We start from the raw sequence: 24,175 nt of genomic DNA, 5'->3' as shown, positions 1-24,175 counted from the left end.
ATGCATACACCCACCTTTAGGACAGAACCCAATGGAGGAGGACCCCTCCCATTCCACATGTTGGGATGTTGGGGAAATGAAGACAAGCAAGGATGCAGGAAGTGGAGGGCCAGGAGAGGTGGACCTGGGATGGGACCAACTGGGGCAGGGCCAGGATTTGGAACCAAACCTCTTCTGGATTTGACCACTTGCTTGGACAACCGAATTATCTATTCCTTTGTCATTCGAGAAACATTTATTCGCCTCCTACCATATGCTCCACAGGGAGTACCGTGGTGAATTAAACACACTTGGTCCCTGCCTGCTTCCTATAGCATCAGTCTGCTGCACTGCAATGGGGCAACTTGGGGTTTCTCAGCAGCCCTGGGCTTCCTTCCTCCAGCCCTTCGCTCCTGCTGTTCCTTCTGACCCAGAGGCCTCCCATCACTGCTGCTTATCAAAAGCCTGCTCAGCCTTGTAGACCCAGCTCCCATGCCTGACTCCCACAGAGGCATGCCCAGTCTGGTACCTGGAGATGGGATAGCTGGCCCCACTGTGCCGTCTGAGGGGGCGGCTCCCACAGGGCCTTGGCACCCTTCCCTGTAGAAGGACTTGTGGGATGGTCATCTCTCAGGCCCTTCCCAATTTATGTTTCTCGGAGGGGAGACTTAGGCTCTTATCTCCAAAAGTGCATCAAGACCACACCCTCCTTCCCAACCACCATTGCCTCTAAGGTTAAGATAAAACTCGGGATTTAATCCATGAGAGCCAAATCGCACAGACTGGGACAGGCAATGTGTCATTCCCCCCTCTTCCAATAGGTACTGATTGAGCAGCTACTACATTATCAATTTTTTCTTCTGGGCCACCAGAAATGAGGCATGGCCCCTCCACTTGCCTTCTTAGAAGACCCTTGGGGAAGCGTGTCTCCATGGATGCGTGTGCATGCGTGTGTCTGGCTCTGTGACTTTTGGGGTGCAGCCTGGATGGGTGGGCTCCCAGCACAGGCAGCTGGGGCTCTCCCCACCAGCCCCTGTAACAGCAGCCCAGCTTCCTGCAGACCAAAACCACAAGCAGAACAGGGAGGCGTGAGACACTCACAGGTTGGGTTTGATTGCATGCGTGTCAGAGGGGAGAGAGCAGAGAGACACAGGAACAGGAACAGCGAAGGGCAGAGCAGACCTGCGCCAGGGGCGCACAACGGCCGTGTCCACCTCCCGGCCCCAAAATGGTGCTTCCCACAGGCAGCCACGTGTAGCAGCCAGAGATAGCTCCAGACATGTGGCTCTTCTTCGGGATCGCTGGATTGCTGACAGCAGCCCTCTCAGGTAGGCCCCCTTCCCTCATCTCCTGCCACTAGTGCAGATCCAGCCCTCTCAGTCCCCTTTCTGGTTGTTTGCCTGTGGTCACCTTTCTGGGATCTTTTAGCCAAGACTATACTCAGGTACCAGGGAGCTCCAGCATGTGGGGCTAGGATAGGACACAGGAGCCCTTCAAGGGGATGGGGCTGTGCCTGGGTAAGGTGCCCATCCTGAGAAGCCTCCTGGAGTGAGAGAATGAGGGAAGCATGCTTTGTGCCTTACCAACGGGTCCCCAGGGTGTGAGGAGGGAGGTGCCCCTCCCACCCTTAAGCTCAGGAACTCCCCCATTTCCTATGTCTTGCCAACTCTTAAGAAGGAACCATTCACCTTCCAGAGAGGCAGGACCACTGATGATGGTACTTTCCATGCTGGGGTCCAGCAGGCTTAGGCCAATCACAGGACAGCACCCCCCGAAACAGGACTCACGGAAGCCAGAGAGAGTTCTGGACAGCCAGGCGCTGAAGGCTTCGGCACAACCAGTTGGGGTAGTCTAGGGTGTAAGTGAGCATGAAGGCCACCCCCACGTCTCAAGCTGTCCCCAAGTGGCAAGGCACCTGGCCACCTGGGCCAGGAAATCAGATGACCAGAAGGTTTGGGGCACTAGACTGTGCTCCCCAGATACTTGCTGGCCCCTGTTGAATGCAGGGTCCAAGCTGGCCAGAGCTGGGCAGGGGCCTGGAGATGCAAGAGGTCCTGACCCCATTGAGCTCTCACATTTTGGGGTTTGGGGAGACTGGTGTGGAAACAGAATTCTGGGCCAGGGGAATCTGGGTCCACCCTGCAGCCAGGGAGCCAGGTACTTTCATTTTGTGATGGGGGGAGACCCAGGAAGACCCAGTCAGGAGGGGGCATCGAGCTGGCTTGGAGGACTGGGTATATGTCGGGAGACTCTGGGCAGGGGGTGCTCTCCTCTCTGCCTTGATCTCCAGGCATGTATTCCAAGCCCGTGGCCTCATACTGGTTCAGCAAAAGCCATTCGGCTCTGGGAGCTGGAGTTTGTGTGCTTCAGCTCTGTGCATGTAGCTTTCCCCTGCTAACTCTACCAGGAGTTTCCAGAGCAACAGCTCTGGAATTTCGGCTGCCTTCTGCCCCTGAGCTGAAACAGCCTGTCCGAAAGCGGCCCCCTTTCCTCTTCCCCATGAAGCTCAGTCACAGGCTCAGGAGTAAAGTCGGGTCCAAGAGATTTTCCCTGACCCAGGGCTTCAGACCAGCTCCTTCTCAGCTTCCCCTTGGGAATGAGGGCCAGGGGCTGAGCTAGGCATTGGTGCTCTTGGCGTCCGAGCCGTGGCAGCTGGCCCAGCAGCCAGCCAGGAGACTGGCTTTGAATGGTGCCCACAGGAGAGGCAGGAACCCAGAGACCTGGGCAGAGCTCAGGGAGGTCAAGCAAAGTAGTCCTGGAGCCTCCAAGCTCCCTCGTTCAGTCTGTCCCACCCTGGCAGCTCTCGCCCGACCTGCTCCTTCCCAGTACTGTCATCCACTTTATGTTTTTGCAACTGTGTTGATATTTACTTGACTCACTTGTTGTTATCAATGCAAGCTCAGTTTTGAAAGGAAACTTTACATCACTGTTATAAGTGGAAAATCAGTATCACTTGCCATAGGTGAAAGGTAAAGAGAAACATAAAAACAAATGGTGGCAAAACCCAATTTCTATTAGGCTTTAGCAAAAAGGGAAAAGATGGTGAAGACGCAGAGCTCGTCCTCTCCGTGAAAGGGGTGACGAGGGAGAGGAGAGGAGATGGCCTCCTGGCTCTAGTAGCTATTTTCTTCTTGACTTTGCGGAAGCACTGAAACCTCCGTGGGCAGGGAATAATTTCCTCGCTCTGTGATTTCAGAGCACTAAACGCGGCTTCTGTAAACCCTCCCGAGGGTTGCTAGGGGTGTATGTCCTACTGCTGAAAAATACGGCCTCTCCAGGCAGGAGGAAGACTGCACCTTCGAGCAGCCCCCTTGTCTCTCTCCAGGGCTGATGCAAGGGACACTGAGCTGCTGCACCCCAGGCCCGCCTGAGCTTTTCTTCCCCTGTGTCTGGCTCAGCAGGCCCAAACCCTAGCAGAACCCAACCTCAGAGGGCAAGGCTGACCCACATCTGCTTGTGGGGAGTTTGTGTTCGGCATAACATATTGGGGAAAGGAGACTAGGACCTCCAAGGAGAAAAAGAAGGAGAAAGAAAAATGATGGCAAAGAGGGAGGAAAGGGAGCTGGGAGAATGAAGTGCGTATGAAGTTCCAGGCCTTTACCCCAAGAACTGTTTTGGGGTGGGGCTCCCTGGCTCTGCCCTGGGACCACAGGCGGGTGGAATCCTGCCCTCCTTTGCACTGGCAGACCTGGCCGAGGACTTGCTGTGCTCGGGCAGACCTCCCCTCTCCTTCTTCTTCTTCTTTTTCTTTCCTTTTTTTTTTTTTGACAGAGTCTTGCTCTGTTGCCAGGCTGGAGTGCAGTGACCCAATCTCGGCTTACTGCAACCTCCGCCTCCCAGGTTCAAGCGATTCTCCTGCCTCAGCATCCCAAGTAGCTGGGATGACAGGCACCCACCACCATGCCCAGCTACTTTTTGTATTTTTAGTAGAGGCCTTCACCATGTTGGCCAGGATGGTCTCAATCTCCCGACCTCGTGAGTCGCCCACCTCAGCCTCCCAAAGTGCTGGGATTACAGGCGTGATCCACCGTGCCCAGCCTCCTTCTTCCCTTTCTAACCCTAGCACAAGGCCCTATCTCCTGGGCCTCTGCCCAGGCGGCCCGGGTTCTGGGCCTGGACTTGATTTGTGTTGTTGGTTTCTGTTGCTTAGAGATGCAAGCCTCCAGTTCTTTGCCTCAGTTTCTTGATCAGACAACTCAGGATGAAGGAACAGAGAGAATGAATTAGAAGCCCTTGACAGGGGAGGTTGGGGTGGCATTATGAGACCCCAGGTTCTGCCCTGGTCCTGCCTCTAATTCACCATGTGACTGTGCTGCTTTTCTTCACCAGCCATGTTTTCTTATCAGTGGAAGGGGGGTGCTTTGTTCAGACAATCTACAAGAAAGCTTTTGGCCAGATCTGACACTATGACGCAGTAACAAAGACCCAGGCCCTTCCCGCCAGTGCAGTGCTGAGCTCCGTGACTCTAACTCCATCTGCGCTCTGGCTGGCGAGGTCCTCGAGGGCTGCTTTTGTGTATGAAAAGGCTGTTTGTGGCTACTTTTTTAAAAAAAATAGTCATTCTTTAATTAACAATTTTTTAAGAACTTTTTTCTTAACTTGTGAGTTCAACATACTAATCATATTTTATTTTATAAGCCCTGTCATTTTGATCAATGATTTTCAATGGTCCTTTAATATTTGAGCAAATGAAGTTGAACAGACATAACACCCTTAAATAATAAATACCCTCACAAATGTAGCTAATCAAACTCCCTTAGTTCTGTGCTGTTCCATAGGGTAACCACTACAATCATGCATTTAAAATGTGATAGTCCAAATTGAGATGTGCGAAGTATAAAATATTCAACAGGTTTTGAAGATGAGTTTCAAGAAAGAATGTAAAATATTTCAACAAATTTTATGTGATTTATATGTCGAAATGATAATATTTTTGATATGATGGGCGAAATGAATTTTATTATCACAATTAAGTTTACATATTTCTTTTTACTTTTTAAAAATGGGGTTCCTGGTCTGTTGTGGTAGTTCACGCCTATAATCCCAGCACTTTGGGAGGCCAAGGCAGGAAGATCACTTGAACCCAGGAGTTCAAGATCAGCTGAGGAAACATGGCAAAACTCTGTATTTCCAAAAAATACAAAAATTAGCCTGGAGTGGTGGTGCAAGCCTGTAGTCCCAGCTACTCGGGAGGCTGAGGTGGGAGGATGGTTTGAGCCCGGGAGTTTGAGGCTGCCATGAGCCATTACCGTGCCACTGCACTCCAGTCTGGTCAATGAAGGAGACCCTGTCTCAATAAAAAAAAAGCAGGGGGAGGGTTGTCTTGGAATATTTAAAATTACATATGTTACTTGCATTATATTTATATTGGATAGCACTGCCTTTGATATTCTAAACCACATTTACAAATATAATGAATTCCATATTTTATAGAGCAAGAAACAAAATGTTCCCAAGAATTTTAGAAAATGCTTTCAGAACTAAAAAACTAGCATAAGCGAAGTGAATATTAAGTTATTTTTTAAGTTTTTATAGATATGGGGGTAGAAGTGCAGTTTTGTTACATGGCTATATTACGTAGAGATGAAGTCTGGGATTGGAGTGTACCCAGGACTGGAATATGGTACATTGTACCCAATAAGTAATTTTAATTCCTCACTCCCCTCCCACCCACCTTTTGGAGACTCTGATGTCTGTCACTCCATTCTGTACGTCCGTGAGTACACGTTGTTTGGCTCCTACTTGTAAGTGAGAACGTGGTGTTTGACTTTCTGTTTCTGAGTTATTAAAGCGAATATCAACTTCTCTTAAATATTCTAATGTTTACAGACATTGTCGAATTCTCTTGAATTTTCTACTCAAAATTGAACCGAAGTCAATTACCCGCTCACATTCATGAGGAACTCAATGGCCAAATGTTTTTAAATATCACAAATATAGGATTTTCTACAACAACTCACGGAACTTGACCCAACTTACATTTGACACCAATGGATACATACTATGAGTGTTTGTTTATTTAATCATCTCTATTTTCTAAATTCTAATCTTCCTGGGTTTAAAAGCCACTTACTAAGGAGAAAACAATGGCGCCATTGCAGGTAACTTGGGTTATGCTAAGCAGGTTGAAGTTTTTGCATCTCAGTGGACTGAGTTGAGGTCGGCGTTTTTGTTGTTTTGCCAAAACATAAGATACGGTTCTCCTGTGTTGCTGATGGATGCGCTTCTGCCCTTTTTGATAGTCCGTGCCCTCCAACTGGGCTGGCTTCTTGACCTATGACCTCCGAATCCAAGTTCTACAAACCTAATCCCCTACATCCGCCCCACATCTGGCCTTATCACTTGATTGGACTGAATTAAACACACATGTTTACTTTTCTATGCTGACCTCTTTTCACATTCTTCCTGCCTGGCAACACTTCATCTCACAGATACACAAATAATGTATGACAGGCTTCTGCATCTTTCTCCCAGCTCAGCTTGGCTCTCTGGCCACAGGTCAATGACTGATGAGGACAGTTAGCGTGGCCTTCACTGTACTGGGGCCATGGAACGGGGTAGCTCCTAGGGTGCTGAAGCTCGGACTTTACCGAGGGATCTAGAATGAGTGAGAAACACTGCCCACGGCCCTCCTCATTCAGACCACATGAAGGCCTTATTTATTATATTTATAGAACACTCAAGAATTAAAGTTGGCCCCCAGCTGTTAGATTCTGAGTTAAGGAATCAGCCTTCTCCCTGGGGCAAGGAGGAATAAACAGATGGCCCCAACTGTCCTTTGGGACAGGAGCTTGAAGGGTAGACCTCCCAGGTGCGTGGCCACCCTCTCCTTACCTGGACCACAGATGGGACACCACGAGCTTTAACATCCATGCCATGTGCTCAGGCCTGCCCTGAGCAGACCCTGGTGGGGCTGGGATCCCCAGGCTGCATCTGCTGCCTCAGCCACCATGGCCTCCAGGCCCTCCATCCTGTCCTCAGCACTGGCCCCTCTCCAGACTCATGGTAAGTTATCCAGAGTAGCTCTTCCCAGAGCACTTTATTCCAGTCCACCTTCCCAGTGTTGTGTTGGCCAACGCATCATCCACCGGGCAATTTGCTTAACGCAATTTCCTTCCCTTTTTTTTTCTTTTTTTTGAGATAGAGTCTCTCTGTTGACCAGGCTGGAGTACAGTGATGCGATCTCGGCTCACTGCAACCTCCACCTCCCAGGTTCAAGTGATTCTACTGCTTCAGCCTCTTGAGTAGCTGGGACTACAGGCGCATGCCACCACATCCAGCTAACTTTTTGTATTTTTAATAGAGATAGGGTTTCACCATGTTAGCCAGGATGGTCTCTATCTCCTGATCTCATGATCTGCCTGTCTCGGCCTCCCAAAGTGCTGGATTACAGGTGTGAACCACTGCACCCATTTCTTTTCCCTTTCTTCCTTCTCTTCTATTTTCTTTTCTTTTCTCTTTCTTTCTTTCTTTTTGATGGGATCTCACTCTGTTGCTGAGGGTGGAGTGCAGTGGCAAGACCATAGCTCACTGCAGCTTCAAACTCCTGGGTTCAAGGGATCCTCCCACCTCAGCCTCCCAAATAGCTGGGATTACAGGCACCTGACACCATGCCTGGTTACTCTTTCTTAATTGATGTTTTAAAATGTAAATACATTTATTTTGAGAAGAAACTTTGTATCACTCCCTTAAATGGAAAGCCATTCATTATAAATCACCATCATGATTATAATTTTGAAAATAAACATAATGGAAATAAAACAATGTCATTAAATGCTAGCCAGATGCATTTGCTGCTTTCCCAAGAAGGGAGGGTTGTAGATGTCAGAGAGACTTGAACGACTAAGCCCAGGGGAGATTTCCTCCTCCAAGTCTGTAATTAGAAAGGCTGAAAGGGAAATAAAGAGCGTGCATAACTTCCTCACCATGTAGGATAGCGGTATATAATGCCAAGTCAATCACCACCCAAATCATTTTGCATAGTTTCGTGTATGTGCCCTACACTTTGGAAACACTGATCCAGAGAAAGGACAAACAGGGTGGGCACTGTGTCCCCTGACAAGACTGAGCCTGGGGACGCTGACTGCTCAGCAGCCTGGGGTTACATCCTAGACACGAGACCCCCATTTCAGGGGCTCCCCAGCACCCTGGGAAGTCCCTGGATTTTCCCAGTGAGCCTTGAGGTTGGGGGGCACCCAAGCTCACGTCCCTTGATTCAGCTCTGGGAAACTGGGCCCCTGCAGCCTGGGGAGGAGAAGGAACCTTGAGGAGGGGTAAGGTGGGTGTGGACTTTGAGAACTAGCTCTGGTCCTAACTTGCTGGGGAATCTTGGGCAAGTTCCTTCCTTTCTCTGGCCCTAGTTTCCTTCCTGGAAAACTGGGTAAACTGAACACTAAGGACCCAGCCTAAACATGCTTGTACTTTATGTACGTTCCTTGAGGCTTTACAGGTTATGGAGCAGGGCACCTGGCTATATGGAGCAGAGATCCAGCCACTAGACACTTAGCCCTAGGAAGGGCACAGTATCAACCCCAGCCGGCATCCTGTCGTATAGAATCATGGACCCTGGAGTCAGGCAGACGTGGATTCCGAATTCCATCTCTGCATGGCCCCAGGGTGGTTTCTTTGCCTGCATGCTAGAGATAAAAATCTCCAGCTCACCAAAGTGTACGAGTTAATGTAGATGATGTATCTGAAAACAGCCGAACAAAATGCAGTGCTCAGAAATGTTAGCTTATAAATGCTCTACAGCAAGACCAAAGATAATCCCTTGCCTATATGAATACAGGACTTGGTGGTTAACATAGTGCTGTTTGCACAATGAGCTCTGTCACCCACATGGCGACCTCATTTTATAGATGAGGAAACTGAGGTTTAGCGAGGCTAAGAGACTTGTTAGGACTTGAGCTTGGGTCTCCCAGCCAGCAGGCCGGTGCTTTTTCCATTGTGTGGGAGTTGCCTGGCTTGTTTCTAGCCAGCTGCCCTGTGGGCTCTATTCTAGTATAGGGTTTCTTCCCTAGATGCCAACTCCTAGCCTTGCAGCCTCACCACTGAGTCTAGAAACAGCCCTGAAGGACCTCTGAGGTCCTAGGGCCCCCTGGAAGTCTTAGCAACAGATGAGATCAAGTGTGGCTGCCTCCCTCATCATGGCATGCCCTCACGGGGTTTGCCTGGGGGTTGCCATGCACCTTGGGGCCAGGAGGAAGGCAAATTAAAGAGGCACCATGAGCCAGGGGAGAACTTGCTGGGCAGGAGCCTTCATATTTTGTTTTGTTTTGTTTTCTTTTTTCTTTTTTTCTTTTTGAGATGGATTCTCGCTCTGTTACCCAAGCTGGAGTGCAATGGCACGATCTTGGTTCACTGCAACCTCCACCTCCCAGGTTCAAGTGATTCTCCTGTCTCAGCCTCCCGAGTAAGGGGACCACAGGCACCCACCACCATGCCCAGCTAATTTTTTGTATTTTTAGTAGATACAGGGTTTCACCATTTTGGCTAGGCCGGTCTTGAACTCCTAACCTCAGGTGATCCACCCACCCGCCTTAGCCTTCCAAAGGGCTTGGATTACAGGCGTGAGCCACTAAGCCCGGCCCAGGCTCCATATTTTCTTATTCATTCAGTATCTGCTGAGTACCAGGCCCTGTGCTGGCACTGCCATGGGACATGAAGGTTTGCCCTTGAACAGTTTATAGTGTCGTGCTAAGACACACCAGCACCAACCTGGGATGGGTGTGGCAACAGGTGCAATCTAGTGACAGCTGCAACCACCACCCTTAATGGTGGTGGTTAATTACCCTTAATTGGGGACTTAATGTTCTCCAAGCACCAGCTATGCGTATGCTGTTCCACACGGACAACATGAGGACAATCACCCCTTTTTTATGAGTGGGGAAACTGAGGCTCGAAAAGTTATGTATTTTGTCCCAGGCTGGTGGCTAATGTTGAACTGAAATCCATGTCATGGTATGTCACCACTGGGGGAAGCTGGCTGATGGGTACCCAGGATTTCTCTTGGCTATTTTGGCAACTTCTTGTGAGTCCATAGTTTGAAAATAAGAAGTTAAGGGAGAATAAAGGATTTCAGCCCTTTTTGGTGGCTCACACCTGTAATCCCAGCATGTTGGGAGGCCAAAGTGGGAGGATCACTTGAGTCTAAGAGTTCCAGACCAGCCTAGGCGACATAGTGTGACCCCCATGTTTACAAAAAATTAAAAAGTTAGCCAGGTGTGAGATTCATGCCTGTAGTCCCAGCTACTCTGGAGGCTGAGGCAGAGAATCACTTGAGCCCAGGAGGTTGAGGCTGCAGTGAACCATGATCTCACCACTGCACTCCAGCCTGCACAACAGAGCAAGACCTTATCTCAAAAAAAAAAAAAAGTATTTCAGAAAAACGCCATTTGAAGGCCGGGCGCAGTGGCTCAAGCCTGTAATCCCAACACTTTGGGAGGTCAAGGAGGGCGGATCACTTGAGGAAACCCCATCTCTAGTTAAGAAATACAAAAATTACCTGGGTGTGGTTAGGAGGATGCAGGGCACCTGTAATCCCAGCTACTTGGAAGGCTGAGGGAAGAGAATTGCTTGAACCTGGGAGGCAGAGGTTACAGCGAACCAAGATTGCACCACTGCACTTCAGCCTGGGCAACAGAGACTCTGTTTCAAATCATTAACCAATTTAATTAAAAGAAAGAGAGACCCATTTAAGCAGCAACCTGGAGGTGGGACAGCCCGTAAGGGGCTGGCTGAGGGGAGCTGCTGACGAGCCAGCCCTGCTGGTCCTGTTGGGTGGGCAGGACCGAAATTCCCAAAGGAGCTGAGGTCCAGGCTCTTTTCTGCCTCCTGACCCAGACTGGTGTGCCATGAGGATTCGATGAACGCCAAGCACGGGGACTGGCCCATGGAAGGTGAGCCACAAAATGTACATTTACAAGTGTTAGGCAGGCAGTACGAGGTTCACGTCGTCCAGTGCAGCACTCTGCAAATACGTAAACCTGCCTTCCCCTCGTCACAGCCCTAGGGAGGTATGCGCTACTGTTTAATACTTCCATTTTACTGAGTAAGCGGCAGGCTCGGAGAGATAGACTGACTTTTCCTAGATTGCACCACTAATAGATGACAGATACTTGGTTTGATCTCATGACTCCAAACTCAGTGCTTTCTCCCAGCCCGGGAATTGGGTTGGGTTTGGGCGGGGGACCCCTCCCCACCTCAAGACCCCTGCAGGAAAGGTCCGCCCTTTCCCCCAGGGGCTTTTCACCTCACCCACCGAGAGCTGGGCTGTCCTGGAACTATGTGGAGCCTGGGCTCTCCTCCTTCGGGCTGAGTGGCCATGCCCAGCCTTCGTTTCCCGGCCGTAAAGCAGGGCTAATGGGAGCTCAGGGCTGTGTGGGGCTCTCTAGATGTTGGCGGTGACATGCTTGGAGAAATGCCAGGCTTCATAGGGTGTTAGGAGAGAGCTGTGGCCACCGCTGCTACTCCAGCTGGGGCCGGGTAGGCGCTCTCAGGAACAACAGAGGGAGGCAGAGGTAAGCCCAGCTTCCCACCCTCCATTTTGTAGGCTCCTGCAGCCCGACCGCCTGAAAATGGCGGCTGAGAGAGGCCGGGAGGCAGGAGGCAGGATGCAGGGCTGAGGAGGAAGCTCCGGGGCTGCGTCTCTGGTCCCAGGGAGATGCTGAGAGATAGGGAGATGGTCCTATCATAGGAATGTAGTCCCGTTTTCACTTGTATGGGAGGGTCTCCCACGTGGGTCTTCACTGTGTGCTGGGGGTCGGGGCACACTCAAAAGTCCATTCAATACGTGTCGAGGCCGCCCCCAGTCTCCATGAAGACCCTGAGCTGGGCTGAGGTCTCCAGGAGGTGCCGGCAGATGCCCGGGTGGGCGGGGGGCGTCTGTGCCTGGGGCTAGGGACTAGGGTCTTGTGGGGACACGGGCTGTAAGAATGACAAGGGGTGTCAGGGCTAGGGGCTTCTTGGGGTGTCTTGGGAGTCCCATCTGAGGACCCCACTTCTGACTTGGAGTCATGTACTGAGCGATGTGGCAGAGAGAAGGCAGAGATGAAGTCACTGTGTCCTCAGAGTCAGATGCAAAGCCAAGCATGACTTTGTTCATTCTATAGAAGAACAGACCGACGCCCAGTGAGCTTAAGTAATGCCGCCAGTTGCTGACAGAGCTGGGAGCAGAGTCACTTCCGGTCACTGGGGTTTGGAGGGAGGATTTTTATCGGCACTTCAGTACCCTTTTTGCTAGGGTGTTCACCTCTTTCAGGAGGGGTGCCTGGGAGCAGGCGGGGGCGGAGACAGAGCTGAGGAAGCCCCCCAGGCCTGGAGGAGGCCCGTTCCCCACTCCGCCTGGTGTGCTCTCATTTTCCCTCCCTCCTTCAGCCAAACTAAAAGATGCACAGTTGCCAAGTGGATTCAGCTACTTGAAGAAATGTGTTGTTTTGCCGGGATGGGATTCTAGAAATATCATGACAGTGTCTGAGCTGGAAGAAACCCCAGCGAGCTGCCAGCCGTCTCCTATTTGTCAGAGGAGAAAAGTGAGGTGCAAAGTGGGGAACGATATGCCTTAGAGTCTTGGAGCAGGGCTGAGAAGCCCAGTCCACAGGCCCTCTTCCCAGGGCCTCTTCCCACACTGCCCTCCCAGCAGGGCCTGGCGGGGCCTGTGTGAACCAGGCATAGGCTTAACTCCCCACCCCCACCCCCCACCCCTAGAGAGATTGCAGGGGACTGCTATGGCCCAGTGTGGCCTGATGTGGTCTGACATGAACACAGGTGACCCTGGGCAGTGACGAGCTGGCTTCATGCAGCTACTCTGCCCAGCCCCTCCAGCGGCTCCTCCAGTCCTCAGGCTCTGCTTTCTCTTTGTTTTTTACTTAACTTGCATACTTGTTGACGCCGAGTGGAGACAGAGCCTCCCTCTTGTTGCCCAGGCTGGAGTGCAGTGGTGTGACCTCGGCTCACTGCAACCTCCACCTCCCAGGTTCAAGCAGTTCTCGTGCCTCAGCCTCCCAAGTAGCTGGGATTATAGTCCTGCACCACCACACCCAGCTAGTTTTTGTATTTTTAGTAGAGACGGGGTTTCACCATGTTGGTCAGGCTGACCTTGAATTCCTGACCTCAGGTGAGCCTCCCTCAGCCTCCCAAAGTGCTGGGATTACAGACGTGAGCCACTGCACCTGGCCTGATTTTTCACTTAACGTTTAATTTCAGCCTAATTTCAGACTTATTGAGAAGCTGCACGAACAATACAAAGAATTTCCACCTGCTCTTTCCCCAGACTCTCCAACTGCTAACAATTTTCCACATTTGCTTTATTATGTCCTCTCAATGTGTCTGTTTTTCTATTGCTTTCCCCGCAAACTGAGAGAAATTGTAATGTCCCTGTCTCCTAGATACCCTCATGTGTTTTTTTTTTTTTACATAAGGACATTTTCTTACATAACCACAGTACACTTATCAAAACCAGACAATTACTATTGATACAATTCTATTGGATAATCGACAGAATTTATTCAGATTTTGCCAGTGGTTCCAACAATATCTTCTAAGACAAAAGAAAATTTTGTTCAATATGCTGCGTTTAATTCTCATCTCTTTATTCTCCTTGAATCTGGAGTGATTTCTCAGATTTTCTTTCTCTTTCATGACATTGATTTTTTGAAGCATAGAAGCAGTTATGCTGTAAAACGGCCCTTATCTGGATCGTCTGATGGTTCTTCATGGTTCAATTTAAGTCATGCCTCTTTGGCAGGAATATCACAGAAGCAAGTTTTGTCCTTCCCAGTGAATCGTATCAGGAGGCACATAGGCTTGCCCTGTTCCCTCTCTGGTGGTCTAACTTGCTTGGCTAAGGTGTTGTCTGCTAGATTTCTCTGCTGTAAAGATAATTTCCCCCTTTGTAATCAACATGCATCTTGTGGGTAGATTCTTTGAGAATATGTAAATACCTTGATCTTCCTCAAACCTTTGCCCACTAGTTGTAACATTATTGTTGATTTTTGCCGGAATCAGTTATTATAAGGATGGTCACCCGGTGGTGATGTTATAATTCCACGATTCCTTCTGCATTAATAGTTGCTGACTCGGTTCTCTTTGCTGCCTCAGTGGGAGGGAGGCAGGTGGCTCAGTGCATGGCAGGCTAGTGCTAATGAGGCCAAGGTTTGAGCTCCCCTTTCACTGAGCCTCTGGTGGCTGCTGTCTTGCCCCACCTTGGATATTGGAGTCTGGGTCAGCACATCTCCACCTTAGAGCCAGTTCTCCCTCCATCTTTACAATTTTGCCATTCATTTGTTGAGCTACATTATGTGTTGGGCACCTTTTTTCAACCACCGAGGATATGGGACAAAGTCCCAGTCTTCAAGAAGTTTCTATTCTAATGGGAAAAATAGATCAATAAAGTGAACACATTTTTAAAATAGTGTCATTTCAGAGAGGGCTATGTGCACCAAGGGCAATCAGGCAAAGTAAGGGGACTGAGAGCGGTTGCAATGGAGACCCAGGCAGAGCCTCGGAGGGGATATAGACCTGAGTGATGAGATGAGCTGGGAATGCTGAGATGAGGGAGAGGACATTCCCGGCAGCGGGAGGAGCAGGGGCTGAGGCCCTGAGGCAGGAATGAGATTGATTTCAGACGGATGGAGGAGTGAAGGAGATGGAGTTGGAGAGGCTAGCAGGGTTTGAGGGCATAGATCATAGAGTTTGGAATTAATCCAAGTTCAATGGGCGCTCGTCAGAGAGTTTTAGGTGTGGAAGGATGTGATTTAATTTGCCCTTTACACATATACCATTACTTAACAATTCTTTACATCAACTCCTTTTTTTATTTTTTTAAACAAAGATATGCAATGCTTCACGAATTCACGTGTCATACCTGTACAGGGATCATGCCAATCTTCTCTGTACCATTCCAGCTTCAGTATATGTACTGCCAAAGCCTACACCCACTCCTTTTTTTTTCCTTTTTCTTTTTCTTTTTTTTGAGACTGAGTTTTGCTCTTGTCGCTCGGGCTGGAGTGCAATGGTGCCATCTTGGCTCACTGCAACCTCTGCCTCCTGGGTTCAAGTGATTCTCCTGCCTCAGTCTCCCAAGTAGCTGGGACTACAGGCAGGCACCACCATGCTTGGCGAATTATTGTATTTTTAGTAGAGACAGGGTTTTACCATGTTAGCCAGGCTGGTCTCAAACTCCTGACCTCAAGTGATCTGTCTGCCTCAGCCTCCCAAAGTGCTGGGATTACAGGTGTGGGCCACCGTACCCAGCCACCCACTCCTTTTTTAAAACTAAGTTTATCTGAACTTAGAAATCTTCTATGACTACCATGTATCTCAAACCAGTACTACTTAAGTAAATAGAATATATCTGTGTAAACAAAACTCTGAAAACAAAAGTGTCATTAAATAAATAGCCTGCCATCCAAGCCCGAGCTGTCTCTCCATTCGTTACAAAGTGTCAGATGGCCAGGCGCAGTGGCTGATGCCTGTCCTGTCAGCACTTTGGGAGGCCAAGGCAGGCAGGTTGCTTGAGCCCAGGAGTTCAAGAGCATCCTGGGCAACACCGCAAGTCCCCATTTCTGCAAAAATAAAATTTAAAAAAAAGTGTTAGGTGTTAAAGACTGAGTAGCGCCACAATGAGACTTTCTCCTTAAGGCAGACAGGACAGAAAAAATGGATTTACTGCGTGATTCAATTCCATTTAATCTTATGTCTTAAATTGTCTTTCTGACTGAGACCTGATTTGAGAAGCATTTTGCCAACTGGTGGAAGGATTTGGTAGGCCCAGCCCACCCATTTAACCATGGAGAAGCTGAGGCCTTGGAACAGTCCTTAGGTGAGGACTTACCCAAGGTCCTGATAATGGCTGCCCTCCCCATTCGGCTCACCCTCAGTATCACTCCCACCCAATGCGAGCTGAAAATTCAGATGTGATGTAAACATTAGTCATCCTTATTGTCAAAACGTTATAACAACCACATTAGAAGGAACGCAAAGAGAGAGAAGTCTCAGCCAGCACCTTCACACAACACGGCTGTTCGTTCTTGAAGGAGGAAGTTTTTGCGTCTGTGGAGCGTCACGGGCCTTCAGTTTCACCAGCAGGAAGGTGGGTGTGCTAATGGGCGCCGGGCTGGTGTTGATCCACACTTGGCAGGTGGCTCTGAGACCTGCCTCTGACTCCAGGCTCCACCACTTCCGCCATGACCTTGGGCAAGTTCCCAAACCTCTCTGAGGTAAAATGGGTGTGGCCATGTCACGCTTCAGCTTTTGTGCTCTAGGTAGACGCTAAAGCCTTCCCTGAAGATCTCTATGGAACTTTTCGTCACCCGCGTCTGTGGGGGCTGCCTCAGCCCTAACCATGTCAACATAACATTGAAATTCAGTTCCGAGAAACACTTGTGGGTTTGTAGACTCTACGGCATCTGGAAGTGAAAGAGGGATGCATTTCTCCCTCTTACGGGTTCCTTACCCCGCTCTCAACACCCCTAATCCAGAATGCCCTAGAAGCTCTTCTCAGCTCCCAGCTCCTGCCCTGGAGGCAGCTTTTGTTGCAGGTACACCTGTGGTTTAGTTTACTAGAATTGCTGCAACAAACTGAGTGGCCAGGGCAACAGAAATGTATTGTCTCTGCCGGGCACGGTGGCGCACACCTGTAATTCCTGCACTTTGGGAGGCTGAGGCGGGCAGATCACCTGAGGTCAGGAGTTCAAGACTAGCCAGGCCAACATGGTGAAACCCTGTCTCTACTAAAAATACAAAAATTAGTCGGGTGAGGTGGCAAGTGCCTGTCATCCCAGCTACTCAGGAGCCTCAGGCAGGAGAATTGCTTGAACCTGGGAGGCAGAGGTTGTGGTGAGCCGAGATGGTGCCACTGCACTCCAACCTGGGCATCAGAGCAAGATTCTGTCTCAAAAACAAACAAACAAACAAAAAACAGAAATGTATTGTCTCACAGTTCTGGAGGCTCAAAGTTCAAGATCAAGGAGTCAGTGGGACTGGTTCCTCCTGAGGGCTGGGAGAGAGAAGCTGTTCTCTTGTGAGCTTCTGGTGGCTTACTGGCAATCCTGGGCATTTCTTGACTTGTAGAAACATCATCCCAATCTCCGCCTTATCTTAAAATGGCATTCTCCTTTTGTGCATGTGCCTGTGTCCACATGGCCTCCTTCTGTGAGGACAACAGTCATGTTGAATTGGGGCCTGCCCTGATGGCCTCATGCTGACTTGATTACCTCTATAAAGACCCTATTTCCAAATAAGGTCACATTCTGGGGTACTGGAAATTAGGACTGTTTTAAGAGGAGGGGAGCAATTCAGCTACTCATAGCAATATATGTAGTGTGTGTATGGCATGTGTGTACATGTATGTATGTGTGTGTGGTGTGTGTGTGTGGTGGGGGGGGTAATGGAGAAAGAGGTGGGTCACTGCCCTACTTAATCTCTCCTCCTAGCCCACTCATCGTCTGGCGAGATGCAAGTTAGATCTCTCAGGTCATTTGGCAAAGGCCTGGAAAGAGGCATCTTTCTGTCGATTTCTTACCCCTAAGAACTCCTACTCATCCTCTAAAACCCTTCCCAATTGTCCCCTGTTCTCTGGAGTGAGTGATTGCCTCCTAACTCTGTTTTTTCCAGAGTACTTTGTTCCAAGCCGGAGGATAGCACTTATAACTGCTCATAATCAACTAGGAGTGCATCTGTATCCTCTACCAGGGCATGGGGCCTGGCCCAAAGCCTAGCTGAAAGAATGGAGTGAATGAGTGGCATCTCTCTGACTAAGGATTAAGATAGATGGGAACTCGAAAGGACTTTGAGCCACCTCAGAAGCATCCTATATGCCTTGTGGAGAGGAGTAGGGGACAGTCATCTGGGCTGATAGCTGAGAATATGAGATCAAATGTAGAGAGACTGGAAGTCTCGCTCCACCTCTTAGTAACTGTGGCCTTGGGCAAGTCATTTCATGCTGCGGAGCCTCAGTTTTCTCATCCGGAAAACTAAGCCTTCACAGGCTCCTCTTAGAGATGAATAAGAGAGTGTGTGCTGTTTACATAAAGCTGGAGCACCTGGTGGCATTCAGATGTTACCTTCCTTCCAGGGAACCCATATTTTTTTCCTGAATTTGAATTCCTGAATCCAGTGGGACTCTGAGCCACATGGATCCATGTGCCCTGTGGCCACTGTCAGACCACAGCTGTTAAGGACACAAGGTGGCCATGAAGCATCAGTCTGAACATCCCCGGTGCCTCCCCCAGCTTCTCTTTGAATCTGAATTTATTTAAAGAGAGGAGGTGAGTGGTAGGTGAGGAGGGGGCTGTTCTTAGGATATGGATGGGCATAGGACATGTGTCTGGTGAGCCTAGCCGGTCCCTGATACCCCAAGGAGACTTTCTGGTCCCAGCCCAGCCCATACTCCCACCTGCTTGGGAGAGGCTGCGTTTCCTTCCAAGGATGGATGCTGATGATGTCTGATGGCTGCTGGATGTCTGATCTCAAGGGGGCTTTCTCTTAGGGGACTTTAGGCCACCCTGGAAAGGTCTCAGCATCACTCCCTGGAAAGGGCAGGATTTTCACCCCTTGCCCACACACAAGCTTTATTCACCCTAAAACTGCTGCTGCTGCAGCTCTGGAAGACCTCGAACCAGGGCCCCTCCTGAGAGCCAGTGGGTGGGGGCAGGCCCCCTGGAAAATCGCTGAGAGCTCAGCAGTTTCAGCCTTCACTCCTCCTCCCAGCCTGCAGAAACGCAGCCCAGCCTTTGCACAGAGGGCCATGCTCTGGGGAATTCTGTTCTTGAATTTCATACCTTGAGTGTCTTAAGCCTGGCCCACCAGCTTCTGTCCCACCTCCAGGTGTTTGCTCGAGCTGTGCCCTCTCCCTAGAATGCGTTGTTAACTCTACACTTGCTGAGGACGCCTGAAGGGTAGAAGGAGTGAATCTGGGGAACAAACTCAAATTTGGATTTGAATTCTGCCTCTGTCAATGCCAGTCTATGTGAACGTGGGCTAGGAACTTAATTTCTCTGAGCCTCTTTGTCTGTAAAATGGATTTCATAATAGCACCTCCTCACAAGGTAGCCAGCCATGAGGCAACGTCTGCAAAGCACTGGGCACAGAGGAAGTCCTCGGGAAATGTGGATCTGCTCCCCTTGCCTCAGCGAAATGCTCCTTGACCTTCAAGTCCTGGCCCAAAGGGCACCTCCCCCGCAATACCTTCCTGGACTCACTTACCAGCCTCACAACTTGCAGAGCAGCCCTGTCCCTCCTCCAAGTTCCTCAAGCATGTCTCCTGCCTCGGCACCTACCTCGGAGAGACGGGATTCGAGTCAGCTCTTAACGCCTGACCTCCAGGCTGGACCACGGGCTTTATTATCTTTACTTTCCACGGCAGAGTCCAGCGTGGGCCTGGCCCTGGGCATGGCTCAAGAAATGCTGGGGGAGGTAAAGTGAGCTCTAGGGGCTTCCATTAATAATAAGAGTAACTAGAATTTGTTGAGCATTCACAGCACATGCTGAGGTGTTTATCAGAGCCCAGGAGACCCTCTTTCTGGGTTCAAATCCCTGCTCTGTCTCTTAGGGACTCTGTGGTCCAAGAAAGTTCCTTGTCTCTTGAATCCTACATTTCCCCACCTGCACGGTGGTGATAATAACAGTGCCTACTTCTGAGCATTGTTAAGGAGATTCAAGAATTTAAAACTATAAAAACCCATGGCTTTCTTACTTAGAGAAGGGCACAAGAATCATTGGCAGGGTGCATTGATATGACTCAGACAATCTACAAAGGTTTTTCATATATGCTTTTATTTAAAATTTTTTTTGTTTTTATTTTGTTTTATTTTATTTTACTAAAATTGTATTTAGTAAAAATAGTACAGAATTTAGAAAATACAAAAAAAAAAAAAAAACACTTTAAAAATTTACCAATAGCTACCTTCAAAGATAACTGTTGTTACTAGCCTCTTGTAGAATCTTCCAGACATTTTGTTAGACAGGAATATTGCAAACACATAGAAATGCACTAGGATGGGGTTTGTTTGTTTGTTTGTTTTTGAGATGGAGTCTCACTCTGTCACCCAGGCTGGAGTACAGTCGTGCGATCTCGGCTTATTGTAGCCTCCACCTCCTGGGTTCAAGTGATTCTCCTGCCTCCTCCCGAGTAGCTGGGACTACGGGCACACACCACCACACCCGGCTAATTTTTGTATTTTCAGTAGAGATGGGGTTTCACTATGTTGGCCACGCTGGTCTTGAACTCCTGACCTCAAGTGATCCACTTGCCTCGGCCTTCCAAAGTGCTGGGATTACAGGCATGAGCCGCCGCACCTGGCCTGAGAATGTTTTAATGAACCCAATGCGTCCTCACCACCCCGACTTAGAAAATGTTTACACTTTTGCCGTATTTGCTCAGATCTATATTAATAAGAAAGAAAACCATACATATACTGTTACTGTTGAAATAATTCTTATCCTTTCCTCCCAAGAACACACACTCCAAAGTGTGGTGTGTGTACCCTTTTCTCTCACATTTTTATACTCCTATTACACAAATGTCTCCATGCACAATGGATGGTGTTGAGACATGTGCTATATTTTATATAAATTGTACCCTACTGGTCATATTGTTCTGCAACTTATTATACTTTTCTCATTGTTTTCAAAATCTAACCAAGTGGATAGATATGCATCTAGTTCATTCCTTCATCGGAATAATCCAGCCTATGATACAATATAGTCTGTTTATTTCCAGCTGATGGACGGTTAGATTACTTCTACTTTTCTTCTGTTACAAACAGTTCTGCAGAAAATATCCCTGCACACATCTGCATGTGAATATTGTTTTCTGTGATTTATACAAAAGGGTATAGGTTTCAGATCAAAGTATGAGCCTCCTGAAATCTATGAAATATCATCAGCCACCCCTCCCTCCCTCCCTTCCTTCCTTCCTTTCTTTTTATTTGAGATGAAGTTTCGCTCTTGTTGCCCAGGCTGGAATGCAATGGCTCAATCTCGGCTCACTGCAACCTCCACCTCCTGGGTTCAAGTGATTCTCCTGCCTCAGCCTCTTGAGTAGCTGGGATTACAGGCATGCGCCACCATGCCTGGCTAATTGTTTTGTATTCTTAGTAGAGACAGGGTTTCTCCATGTTGGTCAGGCTGGTCTTGAACTCCCGACCTCAGGTTATGTGCCCGCCTCGGCCTCTGAAAGTGCTGGGATTATAGGCGTGAGCCCCGCGTTTGGCCTCATCAGCCCTTTTTCTATGCACTATATCTAGAAGGCTATGATCATCTGAATATGTTGTTTTTCATCTGTTTTTTCCATCTACGATGCATATATGCACACATATTCATCTTTCACATATTTGCAGATATAGTCATTGATTCCACAGGATCTTGGGCATTTGCTGTGGGCCAGGTATTGGGGTTGTTTTTGGTAATCTTACCTTAGCCCTGTGAGGTTTTTGTTTCGTTTTGTTTTCGTTTTAGAGGCAGAATCTCACCCTGTTGCCCAGGCTGGAGTGCAGTGACGATCATAGCTCACTGCAACCTCAAACTCCTGGGCTAAATTGATCCTCCTGCCTCAGCCTCCTCAGTAGCTAGAACTACAAATACGTATCCGGCTTATTTATTTATTTATTTATTCATATATATTCATATATATAGAGAGAGAGAGAGAAAGAGAGAGACAGGGTCTCACTCTGTCACCCAGGCTGGAGTGCAGTGGCATGATCTTGGCTCACTGCAGCCTCAAACTCCTCAGCCCAAGTGATCCTCCAACCTCAGCCTCTCGAGTAGCTGGGACCACAGGTGTGCACCACCATGCCCAGCTAATTTTTTGCATTTTTGGTAGAGACAGGGTTTTGCCATGTTGCCCGAGCTGGTCTCGAATTCCTGTGCTCAAGCAATCCACCCACCTTGGCCTCCCAAAGTGCTGGGATTACAGCGTGAGCCACAGCACCCAGCCTCATTTTTTAATTTTTAAATTTGTTTTGTAGAGATAGGGTCTCACTAAGTTGTCCAGGCTGTTCTCAAACTCCTGGCCTCAAGCGATCCTCCTGCCTCAGCCACTGAAAGTGCTGGGATTACAAACGTGAACCACTATGCCCAGCTTGTGAGGCTTTTTAAAATATATGTAACTGTGAGGTGAGGAAGGCAAGTTGGGCATATGAAGAGATTTGCCCAAGGTCACACTATAGTAAGGAAGAAGCTGGGTTTCTAACCCAGGCATGTTTAATTTCAACCCAGTGTTCTTTCTGATGCCTATGATATGGTAGACGGGTTTTTCCCCATCCGAGACCTACTGAACAGGAATTCTAAAAGAGGGACCTGAGGGCCAGGCACCATGGCTCACACCTGTAATCCCAGCACTTTGGGAGGCCAAGGTGAGCAGGCCACCTGAGGTCAGGAGTTCACCACCAGCCTGGCCAACATGGTGAAACCCCATCTTTACTAAAAATGCAAAAATTAGCCGAGCATGGTGGCATGCACCTGTAATCCCAGCTATTGGGGTACTGAGGCAGGAGAATTACTGGAACTTGGGAGTCAGAGGTTGCAGTGAACCAAGATCACACCACTACACTCCAGCCTTGGCGACAGAGTGAAACTCTGTCTCCAAAAATAAAAACATTTTTAAAAATTAAAATAAAAATAAATAAATAAATAAGGTACCTGGACATTCTTCTCCTCCTCTCAGTGGTCTAAAGTCTGGCGGGGGATCAAGAAGATGGGGCTGGTGACATGCCAGTGTTTCTGGCCTGCTGTGCTCTCTTGGAGCCAAATCCCTACTCTTATCACTTGGGATTTTATTGAGTTGCTTGCAACCCTCCATGAGACCTTCTCATTTTACCGCCTGGTGGCTGGAAAGAAGGCACGGTCTGGCACGGGAGCCTGAGCCAGCCTTGGAGCCAGGACCCCAGGAGCCTTTTCTTTTAGAGGAACTCCTGTTACCACAGCAACTACAGCCCACATCTCCTCTCTAGGAACATTCGGTATTTGCAGAGCTGGGGAAAGGATGCAGCCAAGTTGTGAGCCTGCAGCAGCTCTGATAAGGTTCACAAGAAAGGCGAGGAGTGAGGAGGAGAGAATGCAGCCTTCAGAGAACCAGAGTCACCCCTTTGCAGAAAAGAAGGCTAAGGAGCTGTCAGCATCATCTTTCTGCCTGGGATGGAATGTAGAATCAATAGCCAGCTGCCATCCCACAGCCACCAAAGACCAAATGAGGGAAAAAAGATAAAAGCCTCAGGTTGGAGGAAAATAACAACAGCTGCCATATACCGTGTCCTAAGCTTCTTACATAGATCACCCACCTGTGCACTCTTCTTCAGTTCGCTTCATTTATCATGCCCAGTGCCAGGTTAGAGATGAAGCCTAGCTGGGCTCGGTGGCTTTTCCTAGGTCACACAGCCAGTGATCAGCAGAGATGGGTTTAGATCACTGTTCTCTCTGTCCCCAGAGTCCCTGTCTAAATCATGAAAGGTGAATTTCCTGAGAATGGAGGCTGTTACACAGATGAATTGGCACCGGGGATCTCCTGCTCCCTCGATCATCCTGCTCGCACTCATCTCCCTCATATCATACCTGCCCCAGTTCCCAGCATACTCGACAAGTTCAGCAGATGTTCATGGAACTGAATGCAGGCCGACAACAGACTCATTTCTCAGCTTTCAGGAGAAGGTGGCTCACGCCCTCTCACTTTCTTGGGAGGGAAGGAGGAGGAGTCCCAGCAACTGAACATACCTCAAAGCCTACTAAGTCATGTTGATCTTATCTTTAAGTTTTTTATAGAGGAGAGTAGAAAACGTTATCTTTTACTTTCCCTTGGATTTGCTGACAGGAGGGGAGATGAAACCTGGGCATGCATGGAAGATATCATGCAGGTGAACATCGTCTGTCCTGTGACATGGGGGCAAAAGAGTTAAAAAGGCTGAATTTCGGGCGCGGTGGCTCAAGCCTGTAATCCCAGCACTTTGGGAGGCCGAGACGGGCGGATCACGAGGTCAGGAGATCGAGACCATCCTGGCTAACACGGTGAAACCCCGTCTCTACTAAAAATACAAAAACTAGCCGGGCGAGGTGGCGGGCGCCTGTAGTCCCAGCTACTGGGAGGCTGAGGCAGGAGAATGGCGTGAACCCGGGAGGCGGAGCTTGCAGTGAGCTGAGATCCGGCCACTGCACTCCAGCCCGGGCGACAGAGCGAGACTCCGTCTCAAAAAAAAAAAAAAAAAAA

At 49.0% G+C, this 24,175-nt stretch overlaps 1 protein-coding gene and 1 non-coding gene across 4 annotated transcripts in view; one reads left to right on the top strand and one right to left on the bottom strand.

Moving 5' to 3' along the window:
* The first annotated feature begins 1,035 nt into the window (after window positions 1-1,035).
* CD6 (CD6 molecule) overlaps window positions 1,036-24,175 on the top strand; it is a 49,805-nt gene continuing 26,665 nt past the window's right edge. For all 3 annotated transcript variants that reach the window (XM_023215484.2, XM_023215483.2, XM_023215481.2), the window contains exon 1: window positions 1,036-1,307. In XM_023215484.2, the coding sequence (XP_023071252.1) occupies window positions 1,259-1,307 (49 nt within the window). In that variant the 5' untranslated portion in view covers window positions 1,036-1,258. The remainder of the gene's footprint in view (window positions 1,308-24,175) is intronic.
* LOC111544994 lies at window positions 14,806-14,910 on the bottom strand. The gene has a single exon (XR_002732307.2). It is a non-coding gene; the product is annotated as a U6 spliceosomal RNA (small nuclear RNA).

The sequence above is a fragment of the Piliocolobus tephrosceles genome, chromosome 13 (assembly GCF_002776525.5).
Source record: "Piliocolobus tephrosceles isolate RC106 chromosome 13, ASM277652v3, whole genome shotgun sequence".
In the NCBI taxonomy this organism is placed as follows: Eukaryota; Metazoa; Chordata; class Mammalia; order Primates; family Cercopithecidae; genus Piliocolobus; species Piliocolobus tephrosceles.
The sequence above is the reverse complement of the archived record's forward strand: the minus strand, read 5'-3'. Positions and strand labels throughout refer to the sequence as shown.